Source organism: Hakea prostrata, chromosome 6, assembly GCF_041222555.1.
Source record: "Hakea prostrata isolate BN-2017 chromosome 6, UWA_Hpros_2, whole genome shotgun sequence".
Taxonomy (NCBI): domain Eukaryota; kingdom Viridiplantae; phylum Streptophyta; class Magnoliopsida; order Proteales; family Proteaceae; genus Hakea; species Hakea prostrata.
In genome coordinates this window covers 26095164-26111935 of record NC_142605.1, presented here as the reverse complement: position 1 = coordinate 26111935, position 16772 = coordinate 26095164, and the positions used below count along the sequence as shown (strand labels likewise).

The 16772-nt window shown below is 37.4% G+C and overlaps 3 protein-coding genes and 1 pseudogene across 3 annotated transcripts; 3 read left to right on the top strand and 1 right to left on the bottom strand.

Annotated features, from left to right (window-relative positions):
• Window positions 1–5331: 5331 nt before the first annotated feature.
• ATA1 (TAPETUM 1) lies at window positions 5332–6158 on the top strand. The gene has a single exon (XM_089157894.1). The coding sequence runs from the start codon at window positions 5332–5334 to the stop codon at window positions 6142–6144; it is 813 nt and encodes a 270-aa protein (XP_089014020.1). The 3' UTR covers window positions 6145–6158.
• An 872-nt stretch (window positions 6159–7030) lies between these two features.
• On the top strand, window positions 7031–8427 carry LOC149012936 (glutelin type-D 1-like; annotated as a pseudogene).
• A 3502-nt stretch (window positions 8428–11929) lies between these two features.
• Window positions 11930–13099, bottom strand: LOC149012935 (F-box protein At5g49610-like). Its single transcript, XM_089157684.1, has one exon. It carries the CDS (start codon window positions 13097–13099, stop codon window positions 11930–11932), a length of 1170 nt encoding a protein of 389 aa, XP_089013810.1.
• Window positions 13100–14287: 1188 nt separating this feature from the next.
• LOC149012934 (pentatricopeptide repeat-containing protein At3g12770-like) lies at window positions 14288–16631 on the top strand. The gene is made up of 2 exons (XM_089158200.1): window positions 14288–14360; window positions 14536–16631. Exon 2 carries the CDS (start codon window positions 14591–14593, stop codon window positions 16139–16141), a length of 1551 nt encoding a protein of 516 aa, XP_089014326.1. The 5' UTR covers window positions 14288–14360; window positions 14536–14590; the 3' UTR covers window positions 16142–16631.
• The last annotated feature ends 141 nt before the right edge of the window (window positions 16632–16772 follow it).

Here is a 16772-nt window from a genome sequence, read left to right as displayed (position 1 = left end):
ATCAAAACTAACCAAGTGATCTAACTTAGGGGTGTCAACAGTGCGGTTTGTGGTGGTTTAGGCTGAAAAACACTTAGCCCAAACACGACCCATTACCAAAATAACGGTTTCGATTTGGTGCGGTTTGGATTCGGGCTAACTAACGGTTTAGATTCAGGTTGACTAATGGTTTATGGTGTGTAAGAAAATGAACAAAAATAAACAATTTAGCATCCTACAACAAAAGCGAAAATTATATAGTTTTTAAAGCAAAGTTGTTATTGGTCAATTTCCATTAAAAAGAAACCCACCCATTCTATAGAAATCAATAACCTAGATATCGGTTTGGGCATGTTTTTACTTCACTAACTCCTTTTTGGAATACAACAAGGGATTGAGAGGGTAGCAACACAAGGTTTTGGGATACAGGAGATATGGACCAACTCTCAAGAGTTACCAAACCTGTTACGAAAACCAAATTTTGGGACTTGGCCTCTACATGCACCATATAGCTATATTAATGAAGGTTGCTAAGACAACCAAACATGTAATCTTTGACAATTTTCCATCCCCAGTGCTCCAATTTTGGTTTGAAAAGATAGCTTTATCTGATTCCGAACTGCTAGGAATAGGTAATGGTACTCAATCTTATGGCTGTAAGTGTTTCTAATTTTAATAAAGTTCTTTTTCTTATAAAAAAAAATAAAAAATACTGATTTTGTATCACCCTTTCACACTTTTTATTTCTGCATGATGGAGAGAAACCAAATTTCTTTGTCTTACCCTTTCTTGTTTCTAGGTACAGTTGGAAAATCAGCTTTTCTCTAATTAATTTTGTTTTAGAAAAACTTAGGTAATTCAAATTCTATAAAACTCGATCAAATCGAGTTATATTGTATTTTTCATAGAAGGTCATTAATATTAAAGTAACGGAAAAGATACATAAAGGACTATACAAACATGAGGTATAATCTCCTTAATCACACCCACAAAAAAAAACAATTTGTTGCTCAATCAAAAACACCGAGTTAAAATTTAAATTGTCGTAGATTCACTGTATCCCTATGTAGCTCCATCTTAATCACATTACCCCCATGATATATAATAGAGCAAATTGCATTGGAACCCAAAATTGGAGGCCTTAAACCATTGACACCCCCACTTTATGTTTAAAAAGCACAGACCCCAAAATTGAATTTATATTGAATATATTTGTCCAATTTGTCATTGAAAATGTTTCAAATACGGTTTATTTTAGGGATATTTTGAAAATAAACAGTGATTTAATCGTTTTCGGTGATAAATTTGACATATACATCCAATAAAAATCTAATTTTGGGGTCTCTGTGCTTTTTAAACATAAAATGAGGGTGTCAATGCTTTAAGGCTTCCATTTTCGGGTGACTAGTGCAATTTGCTCTATATAATATCTTGATATCTATTTAAGTTGGGGTTCAACCACTACAACAATTAAGGGCTTCTGCCACGGTAATTTACTATAGCAAAAGCCTAGAAACCGTAGCAAATAATTTGACCCGACGGTAACTTTTCCGTCACATTTCCGTTAGTTAGAAAGCCATCATAAAGGTTTTGCAATGGAGATTAGTGAGCAATAGCTCTATTTTCTTTAGCCACGGTAATTGGTTATCGTGACAAATACTTACGTATATGCTACGGTAATACCGTAGCAACTACTTCACTATCTTGTATAGTTTTAGTTACAGTTGCAAATAATTTGCTACTAGGGGACCCATGGATTTTGTCTTTCGCTACGAAAATTTCCTACCATCACAAATAGATTTTTTTTTTTAAACATTTTATAAATCATTATATTGGTGTATTAATGGAATGTCTTGAAGAAGGTTCTCTCTCCCCCTGGACCTAGAAAAAATGAGTTGTAATCTAATGAGAGAAGTATGTAAATTGTATAGCATATGAATCTGAAAGCTGTTTGGTGCATCCAATCTTACTATATAATTCATTCTCAAGTACACTAACAAAAGTAACCCCAATAATCTTACTCCATAATTTCACAGGTTAATCCAATAGACAAATTTCAGCAATCAAGCTGCAATAAGGCCTTCAAATAAGAAACCTTCAAGATTGCTAAATTAATACAATATTTCATCATTAATAGAAACAAAACAATGATGGAGCATAAACCACAATCGAACTGACTGACATCAGATCTCAAGTTTAAATTCGAGTCTTGGCCAATTTAGTTGGGACCAAATAAGACCTGATATACAAAAACCCCTGTTAAGGTAACAAAAATAGTACTAATCATTATGCTCTACTCTATCTTTAAACCCCTAACAGAAGGTTCCCAGAAAAGAAAACAAAAACAAGTTGCACAAACAAAGATAGTATAACAGATTCTCTGGTCTTTCATGGTCATTAGACTGGATAATATCATGACCATTTTGAGATCCATTACCCTCACCAGAGGCCATATGCCCATATCAGGTATTGGAACATTATTAACTTGAACAACTTTAGTGCTAACAAAACTGCAAACTTCAGAATCCTGTGAAAAATCACTAGGTTGTGCTCTTGAGGTGTCTGATAGATGAATGTGGTGACAGAACAGACTAGGAACCATCTCTGCTTTTGGCTGTGTCATTTTTGGACCTATCGCTGAACAATGAGGAGTATTTCACATAAATGCATGTCAGAGTATTCTTTCACAGAGATCTGATTACCATACTCTTCTTCTAAGCAACCTGGTACAGTTTGTCTACCTTTTGGGTCTACTGTTTCTAAATTCTCTTCTGGACTCTATGCATCCTGAGCAAGAACTGGGCAATCAGAAACTTCCTGCATGATTGAAATTTCAGAGTCCTTTGTCCTGATGCTGTGGTGGATAGGTTCTGCTTTAATGAGATATATCTGATGAAGAAATGATAGCTTCTGATCGAGGTCTCAACTTTAGGCTCTAACATCCCTTGACTGCTTGTTTGAAGAAGTGTGTCCTGGGATAGAGCTCCATAAATGGAACCATCTTGTCTAACTGCTATTTCAGAATCTTCTAACACACTACTCTGTTGATCATGCTCCACTTTCCCTACAACATTTCTTTATATTATGTCGCCAACTTCCAGAATCAAAATGCAGTTTAAGATCTTAGTGCATTTAATTGACAGTAGAAAAATGTCATTGAAGTTGTTGGTGCAGATTTTGCCAAGGGTCTATGAACCACGAATTGCACCAAACAGCTCAGATATGGTTTGATTTGGACTTGAATTCACTCTAACCTGTAAGATCAAAGAAGAAACTATTAGAAACGGAGCCGATCATTGTGACCGGCGGTCTGTCTCCCGACGGTTAAGTCAGTGAGTGTTGAAGGTCTGATGTTGTAGAGCTCCTGAGAGCAATCCATGGGCAGGATCAGAATGCTAAGTTTATATAGTGGGAGTCTTATACAAAGTCAAACATATGTTTTTCTATAGTGATTGTGAACCAATATCAGTCCAACTTTGGACAAGAGCATCGGACTGCTGTCAAGAATACTATAGATTTTAAGTCTATTCCACAGAACCATACTCACCTCAAGTATGTCGTCCTTGCATTAGGAGCGCTCTATCAGCCATGAGCGAAAATATATTTTCATCCTGCGTAGTCTTGTGTAGATACCTTTTCAACTTAACTAGTTATCTCTTCAGCCTGCACAGATGTTGTCACCTCTAATGTATGTATCTTAGCTTGTAATTGTGCATTCTTTTTAGCATATGACTTATTGTCCCATGTACTTGTGTTTGAATTAATCCAACTCCACACATTCGTACTTGATCATGCACATCATCACTTATATAATCTCTAAAAATTTGGTTTTGCACAAAAGGGTCCCGTCACATTTCTTCAAACAATTTGTTGAGTTTTTTTTCTTTTCATCTTGACCTGCATTTGAAATACAAAAATCAGTTAAAACACATATTAATTGAAGTTACAAAATGGTAATACCTCATTTATGATTTTATAACCCACAATGATCACATTAGCAATCTCGTCTGTAGGGTCACATGTAATCTTGAACATTTCCATACGATTGAGAGGTTCTTTATTTGGATGCTTCTGATGCTAAATAATTAAGAAATAATAAAATATTATAAGACATGAACTTCCATTAACAACATTTATACTTCCAAATGACATCATATACCTTCTCCTCTCGAATTACAGCAAAATAAATATTTCCTGTGTTATGCAATGATTTTAAATTTTTTCTATTATCCATGTTGCGGGCCAACATAGCCTAAAATATTTTCAAATACACAGAATTAGATTAGAAATATATTATTGCTCATATAATTTACTGTTTTGTCACAAGATAAGCTAAATTCTAAGCGTCAATATCTGATTGACCTCTTAGCTCCATGTCTCAAAGAGTATATTCTATTGTTCTAATGGAACACGCTTATCCAGATGAGCTAACCTCTCCTCATATGTTCCATACTTGTACACATTTACCTTTAGCTCATGTTTAAAATCCCTCCATCTCTCATTCAGGTTCATTTCCACCCATCTCCTATGATCATTAAAATGCATATCACTAAGCTGCGTATGGCCACGATCAAATGAGTGATCGAGGTCAAAATCTCAACCACTCATTTTGTATTTTTTCTATTATGGTGTGTCTGGTTGAAAAAAAAAAACAAATAATTGAAATTTCTGTCCCTATCACTCATTCCATCTTCACCGTACGTAACATTAAAATTCAATCCCCTATGTTCTAAGTTCTATCCACCTATATTAGGATTATACGGAGAAATTTATAAGCTCCAACGCTGTTCACCTGTTAGGGCTTTCAGGCATTCTTATTATGTCTCTTTTTCTTGGAAAACCGTGATCCATTTGAGGTGGTGGGCCAACCATTTCTGGACTAGTGAGAAAGAAAAAAATTCAGATGTTGAGATTAATTAGGGTTCTCTCTTTATTGGTAGTATCATAAATTTCCTTTTGGTCTATTGTAGGCTTCACGCTGTTGATGCCAGAAGTTTGGTTCTCACCTAACGTTTAAATAAACAAAGAACTATATACTAGCATTTTAGTTTCTTCTTTGCAGCTTCAAAGTAGATAACAAGCATAAAGAGTGTGGTTCTGGTGGCTGAACCAGTCAACCTTATATAACTGCTTCAGTGAACTGCTGAGGAAATTAGAAGCAGAAAAATGGATCAGAGTGATCAAATCTACCACTTCCAGAGGTTAGTTTTCTGTTGAAATCTAAGTAGGGAATGTCTGAAATTTACTATATTTTGTCATATACCCTTTGTACTCTCTCCCAACTCCTCTCCTTCTGGACCTAATCATATATATGAAAGAGTGGCAGAAGTGAACTTGGTAACTGACTACTTGATGTCTTGTAATATTGTTAGGTTGAAGGGTAAAGTCACAATCATAACAGGTGGTGCAAGAGGAATTGGAGCTGCTACAGCCAAACTATTTGCACTTAATGGAGCTTACGTTATCATCGCCGACATCCTCGACGAATTAGGCACCACCCTCGCCGAATCGATAGGTGGCCGCTACATTCATTGCAATGTGGCAAAGGAATCTGATGTGGAATCTGCGGTCCAGTTGGCATTAACATGGAAAGGACACCTAGACATAATGTTCAACAATGCTGGCATATCAGGCCTTGATGGGAGCATAGCCAACATAGACATGGATAAGCTAAATGGGTTACTAGCAGTCAACCTTAACGGAATGGTTCATGGTATCAAACAAGCAGCAAGAGCCATGATCAAGGCTCAATCTGGGTGCATCATATGTACATCAAGCAGTGCAGCAGTGATTGCTGGTTTAGGTTCTCATGGCTATACAATGTCTAAGGAAGCCATACTTGGGTTGGCAAAGAGTGCAGCTTGTGAACTAGGGATGTATGGAATTCGTGTGAATTGCATTTCTCCACATGGGATTCCATCTGATATGCTTATTGATGGGTACAGGTATGTCTTGAAAGATTCAGAAATTTCTATGGAAGATGTGAAGAAGAACCTCACAGAGAAAGATAGAATACTGCGTGGGAGGAATGGCAGCCCTGAAGATGTTGCACAAGCTGTGCTCTTCCTTGCTAGCGATGAAGCTGGATACATAACAGGGCATAATTTGGTGATAGATGGAGGATTCACTACTTGCTATAATAAAATGAGACTTATGTATCAGTGATCTCTCTACTCCGGATTTCACTGCATTTAAGCCTTCACAGGTTATTTAGGCAGGATTTCTATAACCCATTATTATAATAGGCTTAATCTCAGCATGCCCTTCTATGAATTTAGAATAAAATTTCGATTTCCCTGAATATCTCAAAAAGAGAGTTTAGTAGTTTGTGAACAAGATGTGTTTGTGAGTTTGTCTGTGAGAAAGACAAAATGAAAATGATGCATATTAAAAGAAATTGCACTAGACAACCCAATTCCTCTTTCTTCCTCTCTGTTGCTATATTACTTTTCCTTCATCTTCAACCTTTACATGGATAGCTGGTCTGTGTCACTTGATTTGATTGTCCCTCTTTCCTATCTCCCTTCTTTAATATTTCATGATACCAAAAGACTGTTAGGGCTGATAAAAGATTTGGTAAAGGTCAACCTCACTGCCACATCTAGAACTGATCGAATCTACTATTCCTGTGCATTTATGTTGTTTCATAGAAAATAGAAAAATATTATCGAGAAAATAACTTCATATATAATAGTAGAACCTAACCACATGGTCACATGAGTGTTTAATGAAACTTCTCTACTATAATGATAAATCACACTCTTCTTTTCTCTATCTTTATATCAACTAACATGGCTACCTAACAGAAGAAAGGCAAATATAATTGCCATTCAATTCTGGGCCATAGCTGATCAAAATCCGTCTAACCAACAGTGGGGCTTAGATTAAACTTTTCCCGGACTTGGACAAACTATCATTATCAAAAAAAAGCAAAGAAATGATGCACATGGGAAATGTCTCATCCCTAAACAACTATAAATTGGGAATTATCCCACTCATTCTTCTCATAACCTACAAAAAAATATCGCAGCTTTCCTTCAAAATCTTTTTATTTTCGAATTCTTTTTCCCTTTAATAAGTAATAAGAATGAGAGATGTTAAGCTTTTTATCATCCTGGCATCGAGCTTATTCACAGCATTAGAAGCATCCATGGAGTCAAACGACTTCGGACCTAAGAATCCCTAGATATTTGTAGCAACAAAAGGTGGATCTTACCATACCTGGTCAGCTGATGCACTTCCCATACTTAGCCAAGTTCCGGTTGGAGGAGGGAAGCTCGTTCTAAAGCCTCTTGGTCTAGCTTTATCCCACTATACTGGTTCTTCTAAGATTGGCTTTGTAACTCAACGTAATTTGTTCAGTTTACATTTAAATCATATGGTTAAATCCTAAGAATTTTATTTGGCCTGTGGCAGGTCCATTGCAATTGACTGAGGCTCTTCTCTGCTTGTAATTCTCATAGGAAAGGGAAGAGTAGGAATCATATTTCCAAAAGCTTCAGAACACAAGGTGGTGGAAATTGAAGAAGGTGATGTTATACCATTACCACTTGCTACTGTGTCGTGGTGGTTAAATGACGGCGACTCGGTATTGACCATAATCTTCTTAGCCGATACGTCTAAGGCTTACAATCCAGGCAATATCATATATTTATTTTTAGCCGGAGCAAGTGGTATCTTCACTGGTTTTTCTAATGATTTTGTCAGTAAAGCTTGGGGTTTAGATGAAGCAGAAGCAAATACGCTTCTAGAAAGCCAGAGTGGTACCATAATTGTCAAGCTCGAAGAAGGAAACAACTTGCCTCAGCCTTCCAAGGCTGACAAAAAAGAAGTGATCTGTAACATTAAAGCTGCATTACCTGACATCAATGTTAAAAATGGTGGGCAGTTGGTGGTTCTATCAGATGAGAAATTTCCATTGTTGGGAGAAGTTGGGTTAAGTGGCATGTATGTATGGCTTGATGCTAATGCAATGTTTTCACCAGAATTCTCTTCTGATTCAGCAGTTCAAGTGATCTATGTTGTCAAAGGCAGTGGCCGAGTACAGGTTGTGGACATTAACAGTAAACGAGTCTTGGACACCACGGTTAAGGATGGTGACTTGTTCGTCTTGCCAAGGTTCTTTGTGATCAGTACAGTTGCAGGAGATGAGGGGATGGAGTGGTTTTCTATGGTTACAACAACAAAGTAATGACTTCTTTAAATGCCTTTAGATCTCTATTATTAGTATTCTTCTAATGACTTTAACTTGCATTGACATGCACTGACTAAAATCTTCCTTGGGTTTCTTTCAGGCCTTTTATCAATTTTTTGGTGGGAAAGACGTCATTGTGGAATGCTCTCACTCCCCAAGTTGTCCAAGTTTCCTTCAATTTGACTCTTGAGGAAGCAGGAGCTTTCTTTTCGAAGATAAGCAACAACCCAGTTTTCATCCCTGCTTCAATGTAGTTAACCAGTTGAAAGGGAAAAGTTCTATTTGAAATAAAAGATTGAATCAAATCTTCAGAAGAAATAAAATAAAGAAAATTACAGAATGCATGCACACTTCAGTACTGGGGCTTAAACTTGGGTTGTATGCTTTTAGTACCTAAAGTGACATATTGCACACTCTCAAATTTACAAGTTGCATGCTTATAATATCAAAGATTGTGATTAAATTTAAAATATTTGATGTGATTTGTAATTGGACCTCAACCCTTTGATGTGATTTTAAGATACATGTCACCCATCCATAGAAATGGATTGGATAAAATTTCCTTCTAACATTCTATCAAAGATTATGTTAGGTCATCTGTCAAATGACCATATTGTAATCTCCCTTAATTTGAAAAGTTTCACCTTTCAAGTAGTTGCTTGTTAGGGTAGAGTTGTTTGAGGTTGTGGCTTTATATTTTTGTGGGTGCAAGAATTAATATTAGAGTGGGTGCTCTATGTTTTGAATTAATTAAGAGTGGGTGCTCTCTGATCATTGTAGTGAAAAGTTTCACCTTTCAAGTAGTTGCTTCTTAGGGTTGAGTTGTTTGAGGTTGTAGCCTTATACTTTTGTGGATGCAAGAGTTAATACTAGAGTGGGTGCTCTATGTTTTGAATTAATTGAGAGTGTGTACTCTCTGATCATTGTAGTGATCAAAATTTTAGTTGGAAAGTATTGAGTAAATACGAAGCTCTATTTAGGGCATTATTCCATGGATGTAGGCAATTTGGTTGAACCACGTAAATTTGGTGTCTTACATTTCTAGTTTATTTTTCATTGCATGTATTGGAGTGCTTTGATTACAGAGTGGTGGTGCACTGTCTGGTAGACCTAGCCACATTGTGGTGTGTGGTGGACGTGCCAATCCCCTACAGGGATTGATTCCCCAATCTCCTAGAGAGATTGATGCCTATAGGTTATCCCACATAGACTATTTATAGGGAAACCTAAAATCCTAATCCCAATGTAATTACAGTTTTACCCCAGTACTAGTAATTGACCCAAACCCTATTTCAATTACAAACACAACCAAAACCATAATTACATGGACCCACAAAACACAAGACACCCAAACCCAACAATCTCCACCTTGGCTTGAATTCTGCAAACCACCTTGAAGAAAACCGTTGATTATGTCTTTCTACAATCACCAGACTCTGTGTATCCACCACACCTTACCACATGGCCCACATCCCCTCCAGGGATGCTTTTGTTATCGCCATCACTAAACCAGTATGGCGCACACCCCCACCTGGGGTGTCCCGTACAGCTCATCGCCGCTATACACTCATGACCCACATCCCCTCCAGGAATGTTTTTGTTACCGCCATCACTAAACCAGCATGGCACACACCCCCACCTGGGGTGTCCCGTACAGCTCATCACCGCTATACGACATGACGTGGCTCCATCTCTCCTTTTGTCACAGCCGGCTCCGAGAGATCACTGCCACTCACCAAATCCAAAGCGAAAATCACTCGCTTCTTTCCAAATTTGCCCTTGTTTTGCACCTAAAGTAGCGATATCTCACTGATATTTTCATGAGCACAAGAACTGAATACAGAACCGGGGATTATGGCGACGACGTCCTCCATCTCCGGCCGTCGACCAGTAATGGAAGTGAACCCCCACATCACTCCTTTGTTGTTCTTTCCCACGCATCTCTGTCGCACAGTCGCACCTCGCTTCCTACATCTCCAGCCGAGTGTGTAAATGACAATAGCTTAGGCAACATCACCACGATTTCAACCATGGAAGCCAGAATCTCGCCGGAACTACCGCTGCTACGCTCTACCGGGAGATTCAATAGAGCTGGTGGTGCTTGGGCTGTTTTCGCCTCTGAAAATAGAAGACACGCCGGAGCTAGTTCTTGTTCGTCTTTTGCTCTCATGAGATCTTCAGAATCTATGGTAGATGCATCGAAACCCTACATTTAAAACAAGTGGAGATGGCAAGGGAGTTCGTCTGAACAAGCGGAGCTAGCGAGGGAGACACAAAGACAAACTGACGAAGACAAAGAGAGAAGTCGAGAACACAGTAGAAGTTTAAGAAAAACTAGGTGGAGATTGGATAAGTGATAATGAAATTAAATTAAAAAGAAGGAAACGTGTGAGGAAGTAAGACTGAATTGAAGTTTGGAGTCACGTGTATGGGCCCCGCTGATAAATATGATATGACAATAGGGAAGAGTGGAAGACACATGCCAATTGCAAACCTAAAGTCGAACCACATATGTCATATCTCACCGAAATATCAGCGAGATATATCCATATCGCTCGGTTCGCTACCTAGCGAACCGGCGATATGGGGCGAAACTTCGCACCCTGGTTGAAACTCCCATGTTCCACTTAAATATTTCACAATCACAATGATGGAATTTTTACAAACAAATAACATATAAGATCCTAATTGATAGGATTTTTTTTTTTTTTTTTTTTTGGGTATCTAAGGTTCATCCGGGCCAGCTTGCGCGCACCTTAATTACATCCTCAAGGGGGATGCTTGTCGTCCACAAGGGTCGAACCAATGACCTCTCCACTGAGAAGTTTGGATCTTACCACTCTACCAACCCTGCATTGACAATTGATAGGAAATTTGGTAACACATATAATGGTCACCGTATATTAGGTGATTTTCAATTTTCAACTTTGAATTACATTTGATATTTTTTTATATTTTAGTTTCAATTTTAAGTTTTATTTAATCACATATTTTCTTTATTTTGTGATTTCTTTTAGAGAAGAAAAATCAAATCTTTCCTTTATTCAATGATTTCTTTTATAAAAAAAGAAAAACTAATTTAAAGTTAATTTTTTTTCTCATAGTTAATTAAAGGTAGTATTATAACTTGACAAAAGAGTAAATAAGTAAAGAGATAACTGCAGAGTTATTTTTAAAATTTTGAAAAAATATATATAAATGCCACATCATCAGTAAACTAACAGAGCTTAACAGTACAAGAGCATTAGTAATTATAGACATAGTTAAATGTTGGATTAGCACTTTTAAAAAGTACAAGGGTAAAGTAATAATAAGATTAGAGTATTAGGGGACAAGAGTAATTATCTCATATCATAAATAGATAAGCCTTCCAAGTAAAAGAAATTTAATATTTTTAAATTTAAATTTTTTAAAATTCAAATCCACCCTAACTAACCTTATCATCAACTATTCTAGTCCGAAGTGTATTACTATGACAAACCTATGAAAACTTTAATTCAAATTAAATGAATTTCTTCCCCTTCAATTGTCTCTACCTTTGATGCCTTCACAATTCGAGAATGGCATCTTAGGATTCTTTTTTAAGTGACACCAAATGTATCCTCAGTTTCAAATTTAAGCAGAAAATTCTGTACTCGATCAGCAGCTTCCTATGTCTCAGTTGATTTAAAACATGAATTTCAATCTAATTAAAATTGGAAACTTTAACAAAACATTCACAAACTCATTACAAATATTCTCAACATCAAAAGAAAATTAAAATAATGAGCCACAATCGGTTTTACCAAAGATTGCAGGTTCGAAATCAGATTGGAAAGCATGAACTCCAACAATGCTTTCAAAATGACCTTCCACCATACCAATTTGAACCCTTCTCTGACAATCGTACCAAATCAACTTACCAAATACATGAATCAAAACCACATCCATGGTATACAATGCTAATATATGCTGCCATCGCCATGGAACTTCTGGGTTCAAAACTTCTAAACTCAATCTATATTTCTGCTTCCATAATTCCTTGGTATAGTCCTCCATGAACCAGAGCTCCATCCATACATCAGTACTGTACATCAAACCAAGATCACCTTCACAATCCACTAACGTTTTACAAATGCGGAAATCATTGTTCATCGTATCCAAATGTTCTGGAAGTGAAATCAGGTTCCAATTCTCGCAATCAATGTTGAATGCAAGAATCTTTTTTGTGACGTTGAGAAGGATTTGCCAGTAGAAGAAACTCTTAGAGGTTACCTGATCAAGTCCAGAAACAAATGTAAACAGAGGTAACTTTTTATACTGGCTACACTTGCGCCAAGCCCATTTTTTGGAATCAAACATCTCCCAATGAATGCATGTATGGTTGTGCCTAGACCATGAAAATCTAATTATCTTGAAATCGGAATGATCATATTGCTTCATAGCCATCTTCGAAGTAATGCAACGAGACTTTGGGTTTGGAAGTATAGCATATTCTCTAATAGTGGGTTTACAGACATAGTAAAGAGTCTTACCATTCTTGTAAACACTGCAAAGGAGGATCTGAGCGGTAAGGCATGAAGCTTCAACCATGGCATTACCAGGAATGAAGTCAAGAGTTCCACAGTGATGGGAGACAGCAGAGACGAAGTAGGTGAAGTATCCTTCTCCCATTCTAACAGGTTTTAAGGATTGAACAATATAGCCTGATACAGAAGGTGTCCTCTCACAATGAAATTTCTTGAAATTAAAATTATAGGTGAGAGAATACCAATCTTTGCAAACGAATTTACATTGCCGCATGAGAACATTCAGGGAGACTCTTGTCAAAATCTCAAAGATGAGATCTTCGGGTAATGGATTGCTCCTTGGTTCATCCGTTGCTGCTTCTTTCTGCTCTTCTTCTTTGAATTGTATGTCCTTAACACTTTTCTTATAAAGCTCCATTCGAACTTTGATGAAACAATTGGTTTCTCCAATGAAGTATTACTGTTTGTCTTTATGTAAGCTTGAAAGAGAGAAATCGAAAGTACAGAGACGAAAGAATCTCACAATGGCAATCGTACCAGTATTTTTCTTTGCTTACTATTTTTTGTATACCAAAATAGACCCAGATGCTTGCTTACCATCATCTCCAATCTCGGATTCAATGATTCAATCCCAAGTTCCCAACCCTCTTCTGCAGACTTCGAATAACTATAGACACACGCAACCCTCATTTCTTTCTCTCTTCTTTCTTTCTTTCCTTTTTTTTTTTTTTTTTTTTTTTTTTAAAGGGTTTTTTTCTCAATTATTTCTTAGAAAACCAAAGGGATGACGTTACCCTTAGAAATCTTGACCATAACTTGTTACCTACTTTCTCATATCTATCTGTTTAAGCCAAACAGAAGTCCATCACCAGTAGACTATATTAGTCAATTTAAACTATCCACGAACCTAGAGGTATACACTCTCTACAATTCCACCACTTGCAATTCTCCATAATTTCTATCTGGGATTGAGTTTAAATTATGATCATTAGATAATTAGATAATTGATTATCACGTGTCGCAATCCTTAGATAGGAATTACAAGAAATTATAAGTAGTGGGAATTATAGAGAATGTGAACCACTAGGTTTTTGGGTAGTTTAAATTGGCCAATGTAGCCTAGCTTCTTTTTTTTCTTTTTTCTTTTTTTTCTTCTTTTTTTTTTGAGAAAACTATGTTAAGCTAAAGGAGACACAGGTTAATCAACGTGGTTGGTCCAAGTGATAAGCAGCTTGGTTCGCTTAAGCAAAGTTTCAGTATCAAATCCTTATGGATGTAAAAAATTTCCGCTGAAAGACTCACCCACCACAACCAGGTTCTGAATGGAGAACATGCTCCCTCAACCAAACAATGGAATTTTGACAAACCAACGCTTTCTCAAGCGCCAGGGCTTTGTGTGCCAAGGAATGCATCCTAGCGGTTCATAGATATGGGAAGGGAAGTAACAAGGTCTTGGTCACGATTTTTAGGGGTACCATCATCTTTTTTGTCTTTTAAGAAACAATTGAAAAACCCTTTTTTAGGGTTGCCTCTGTCTTTCTACAGCAACAGGAAAAAAATTCTATAGTTATTCGAAATCTTTAGAGGAGGGTTGGGAACTTGGGATCAAATATCCGAGACTCGAAGTTGTTGGTAACCAAGCATCTGGGTCTGATCACCATTTTGGTATATGAAAAATGGTAAGAGAATTTACCAAAGAAAAAAAAAAAAAGTAATAAGGACATTTATCACTATTATGAGTTTATATCAGAGTTTTTTGGGATTTAACATTTGGAGTTAAATGTTTGAACGCCTCACTCTCTGGCGTGCCAAGTGCTAATCTCTTAATTTTTACTGGTAATTTTGTTGTTTCAGAATCTTGATTCTACTGGTTAACGCATGCTGGGGAGCTTTCTTAACTATCACGATTATGTTTAGAAGAAAACACCCTTCTTTTACTTATCCCAGGCGTAACCCAGTGTTTGGTGTATTTCCATTACACTTCCAACCCAATGGAAGGCAACCCACCAGCAATTCTTCCTCAATCCAAGAACTAGTTCATAGTGGCCATTATATGAAAGCCTTGCAACTCTATGCCAACCTTTGGAACCATCATGGCTTCAAGCCTGATAACTTCACTTTTCCTTACATGCTCAAAGCTGCATCTCAAATCAGTGACGTAAACACTGGATTAATAGTCCATAACCATATTATCATTACTGGGTTTGATTCCAATCTCTTCGTTACCAACAGTCTTATGCTCTTCTACGGTCGCTTTGGAAAATTCGAATCAATGTACTACCTGTTCGATGAAATGCCCCAAAGAAACATCGTGTCGTGGACAGCAGTCGTATGGGCGTCCACTGAGCACTGTCAATTCAACCAAGCAGTCAAAACTTTCCATGACATGAGGATTGTGGGAGTTAAACCCAATTCCTTTACCATGGCTACCCTACTTCCAAGCTTCTCTTGTGCTGAAGGATCAGTTCAGATTCACAGTTTCTTGATCAAGTGTGGCTTTGAGTCAGATATCTTTGTCTCGACTGCGTTAATTGACACATATGCCAAATGTGGTTTTGTCAACTCATCTCGGCAAGTTTTCATGGAGATACCCAGTAAAAATCTAGTTTCTTGGAATTCAATCATCACAAGCTATACCCAGAATGGAAATTCAAGAGAAGCACTCAAACTTTTTGTTGAGATGCAAACTGCTAGGGACATCAGACCAGATTCATTCACCATTGTAACAGCCCTGTGTTCATGTGCCAACTTGGCCTCACTCAGACAGGGGAAGGAGTTACATGGTTATGTATACAAAGCTTGTTTACAAGATATAGTCATTGTTGTTAATGGACTTATTGATATGTATGGCAAATGTGGAGCTTTAGGGCTTTCAGAACTGGTTTTTGATAAAATGCGGGAGAAAGATGTGAGCTCATGGACAGCACTGATTAATTGCTATGGGGTAAATGGACAGGGTTCTAAAGCCATTTCTATCTTTGAGAAAATGAAGCAAACATCACCTCTGACCCCGAATCCAGTAACTTGGATAGCAGTTCTCTCAGCTTGCAGTCACTCCCATCTCATAGAAGATGGATTCAGGTATTTCAAAGAAATGTCTCTTGATTTTGGTGCAAAACCCAACATGAAGCACTATGTTTGCATGGTGGATATGCTGGGAAGGGCAGGACATTTTCAAGAGGCCTTGAAGTTCATCAATGCTATGTCAGTTCAAACTAACCCACAAATATGGGAGGCATTGCTTGGGGCCGCAACAATTCAAAGGGATACAGCAGTTGCAGAGCTGGCCGCAAAGCAACTTATTAAGTTAGGACCTGAAAATGATGATCTTCAGGTACAGTTAGCAAACATATATGCAAACGCTGGAAGGTGGGATGACGTTGAAAGCATACGAGCAAGATTATGTTCCAGGAGACATCAAAAAAACCCGGGGATAAGCTTTATCCAGGTTGTGAAATAGCATTAGCTCCATTTCTATTTATCAAATACAAGTAGAGTTTTATTCCTACACTTCTGAATAGAAATTTCAACCTTGATGTACACTGGGAAATTGTCAACCTCCCAAAGACCAGAGATCATGTTCATTTAGAAGGCTTGGATACCTATATGCAGCTTCAAGGGGCCAAAAATCAAATAAAAATGTTAGGATTTAGCAGGATCATTCAAGACTGTCAGGCTTCCTAATCAATGTTGATGCATCTTGGTGTGAAGATCTTTACAATAAATGATTCACCTGCACCTTAATGCTAAGAAAAACCTTTTGATGCTGGCTTTAGCAAATGCCCAGGTGTTGGTGATTTAATCCTTCAAGATTCCCACCAGTGGAATGCAGGATTGGTTAAAGAGTTGTTTAGGCCTGAAGTTGCAGAAGCGGTTAATACCATTCAAATTCCACCTTTTCCCTCTAAAGAACGTATGGTGTGAAGAGTGGAAACAGATGTTACTTTCTTGGTAAATTTAGCAAACCACATGCTTAGTAATGCTTGAGACATTCAAGATCAGCCCCTCCTATCCTCATCCAATGTTCCTCAATGGTCCCCTGTCCCTTCCCTGATGTGGAGACTTACCTGAAAACGTAATACTTCTATGGT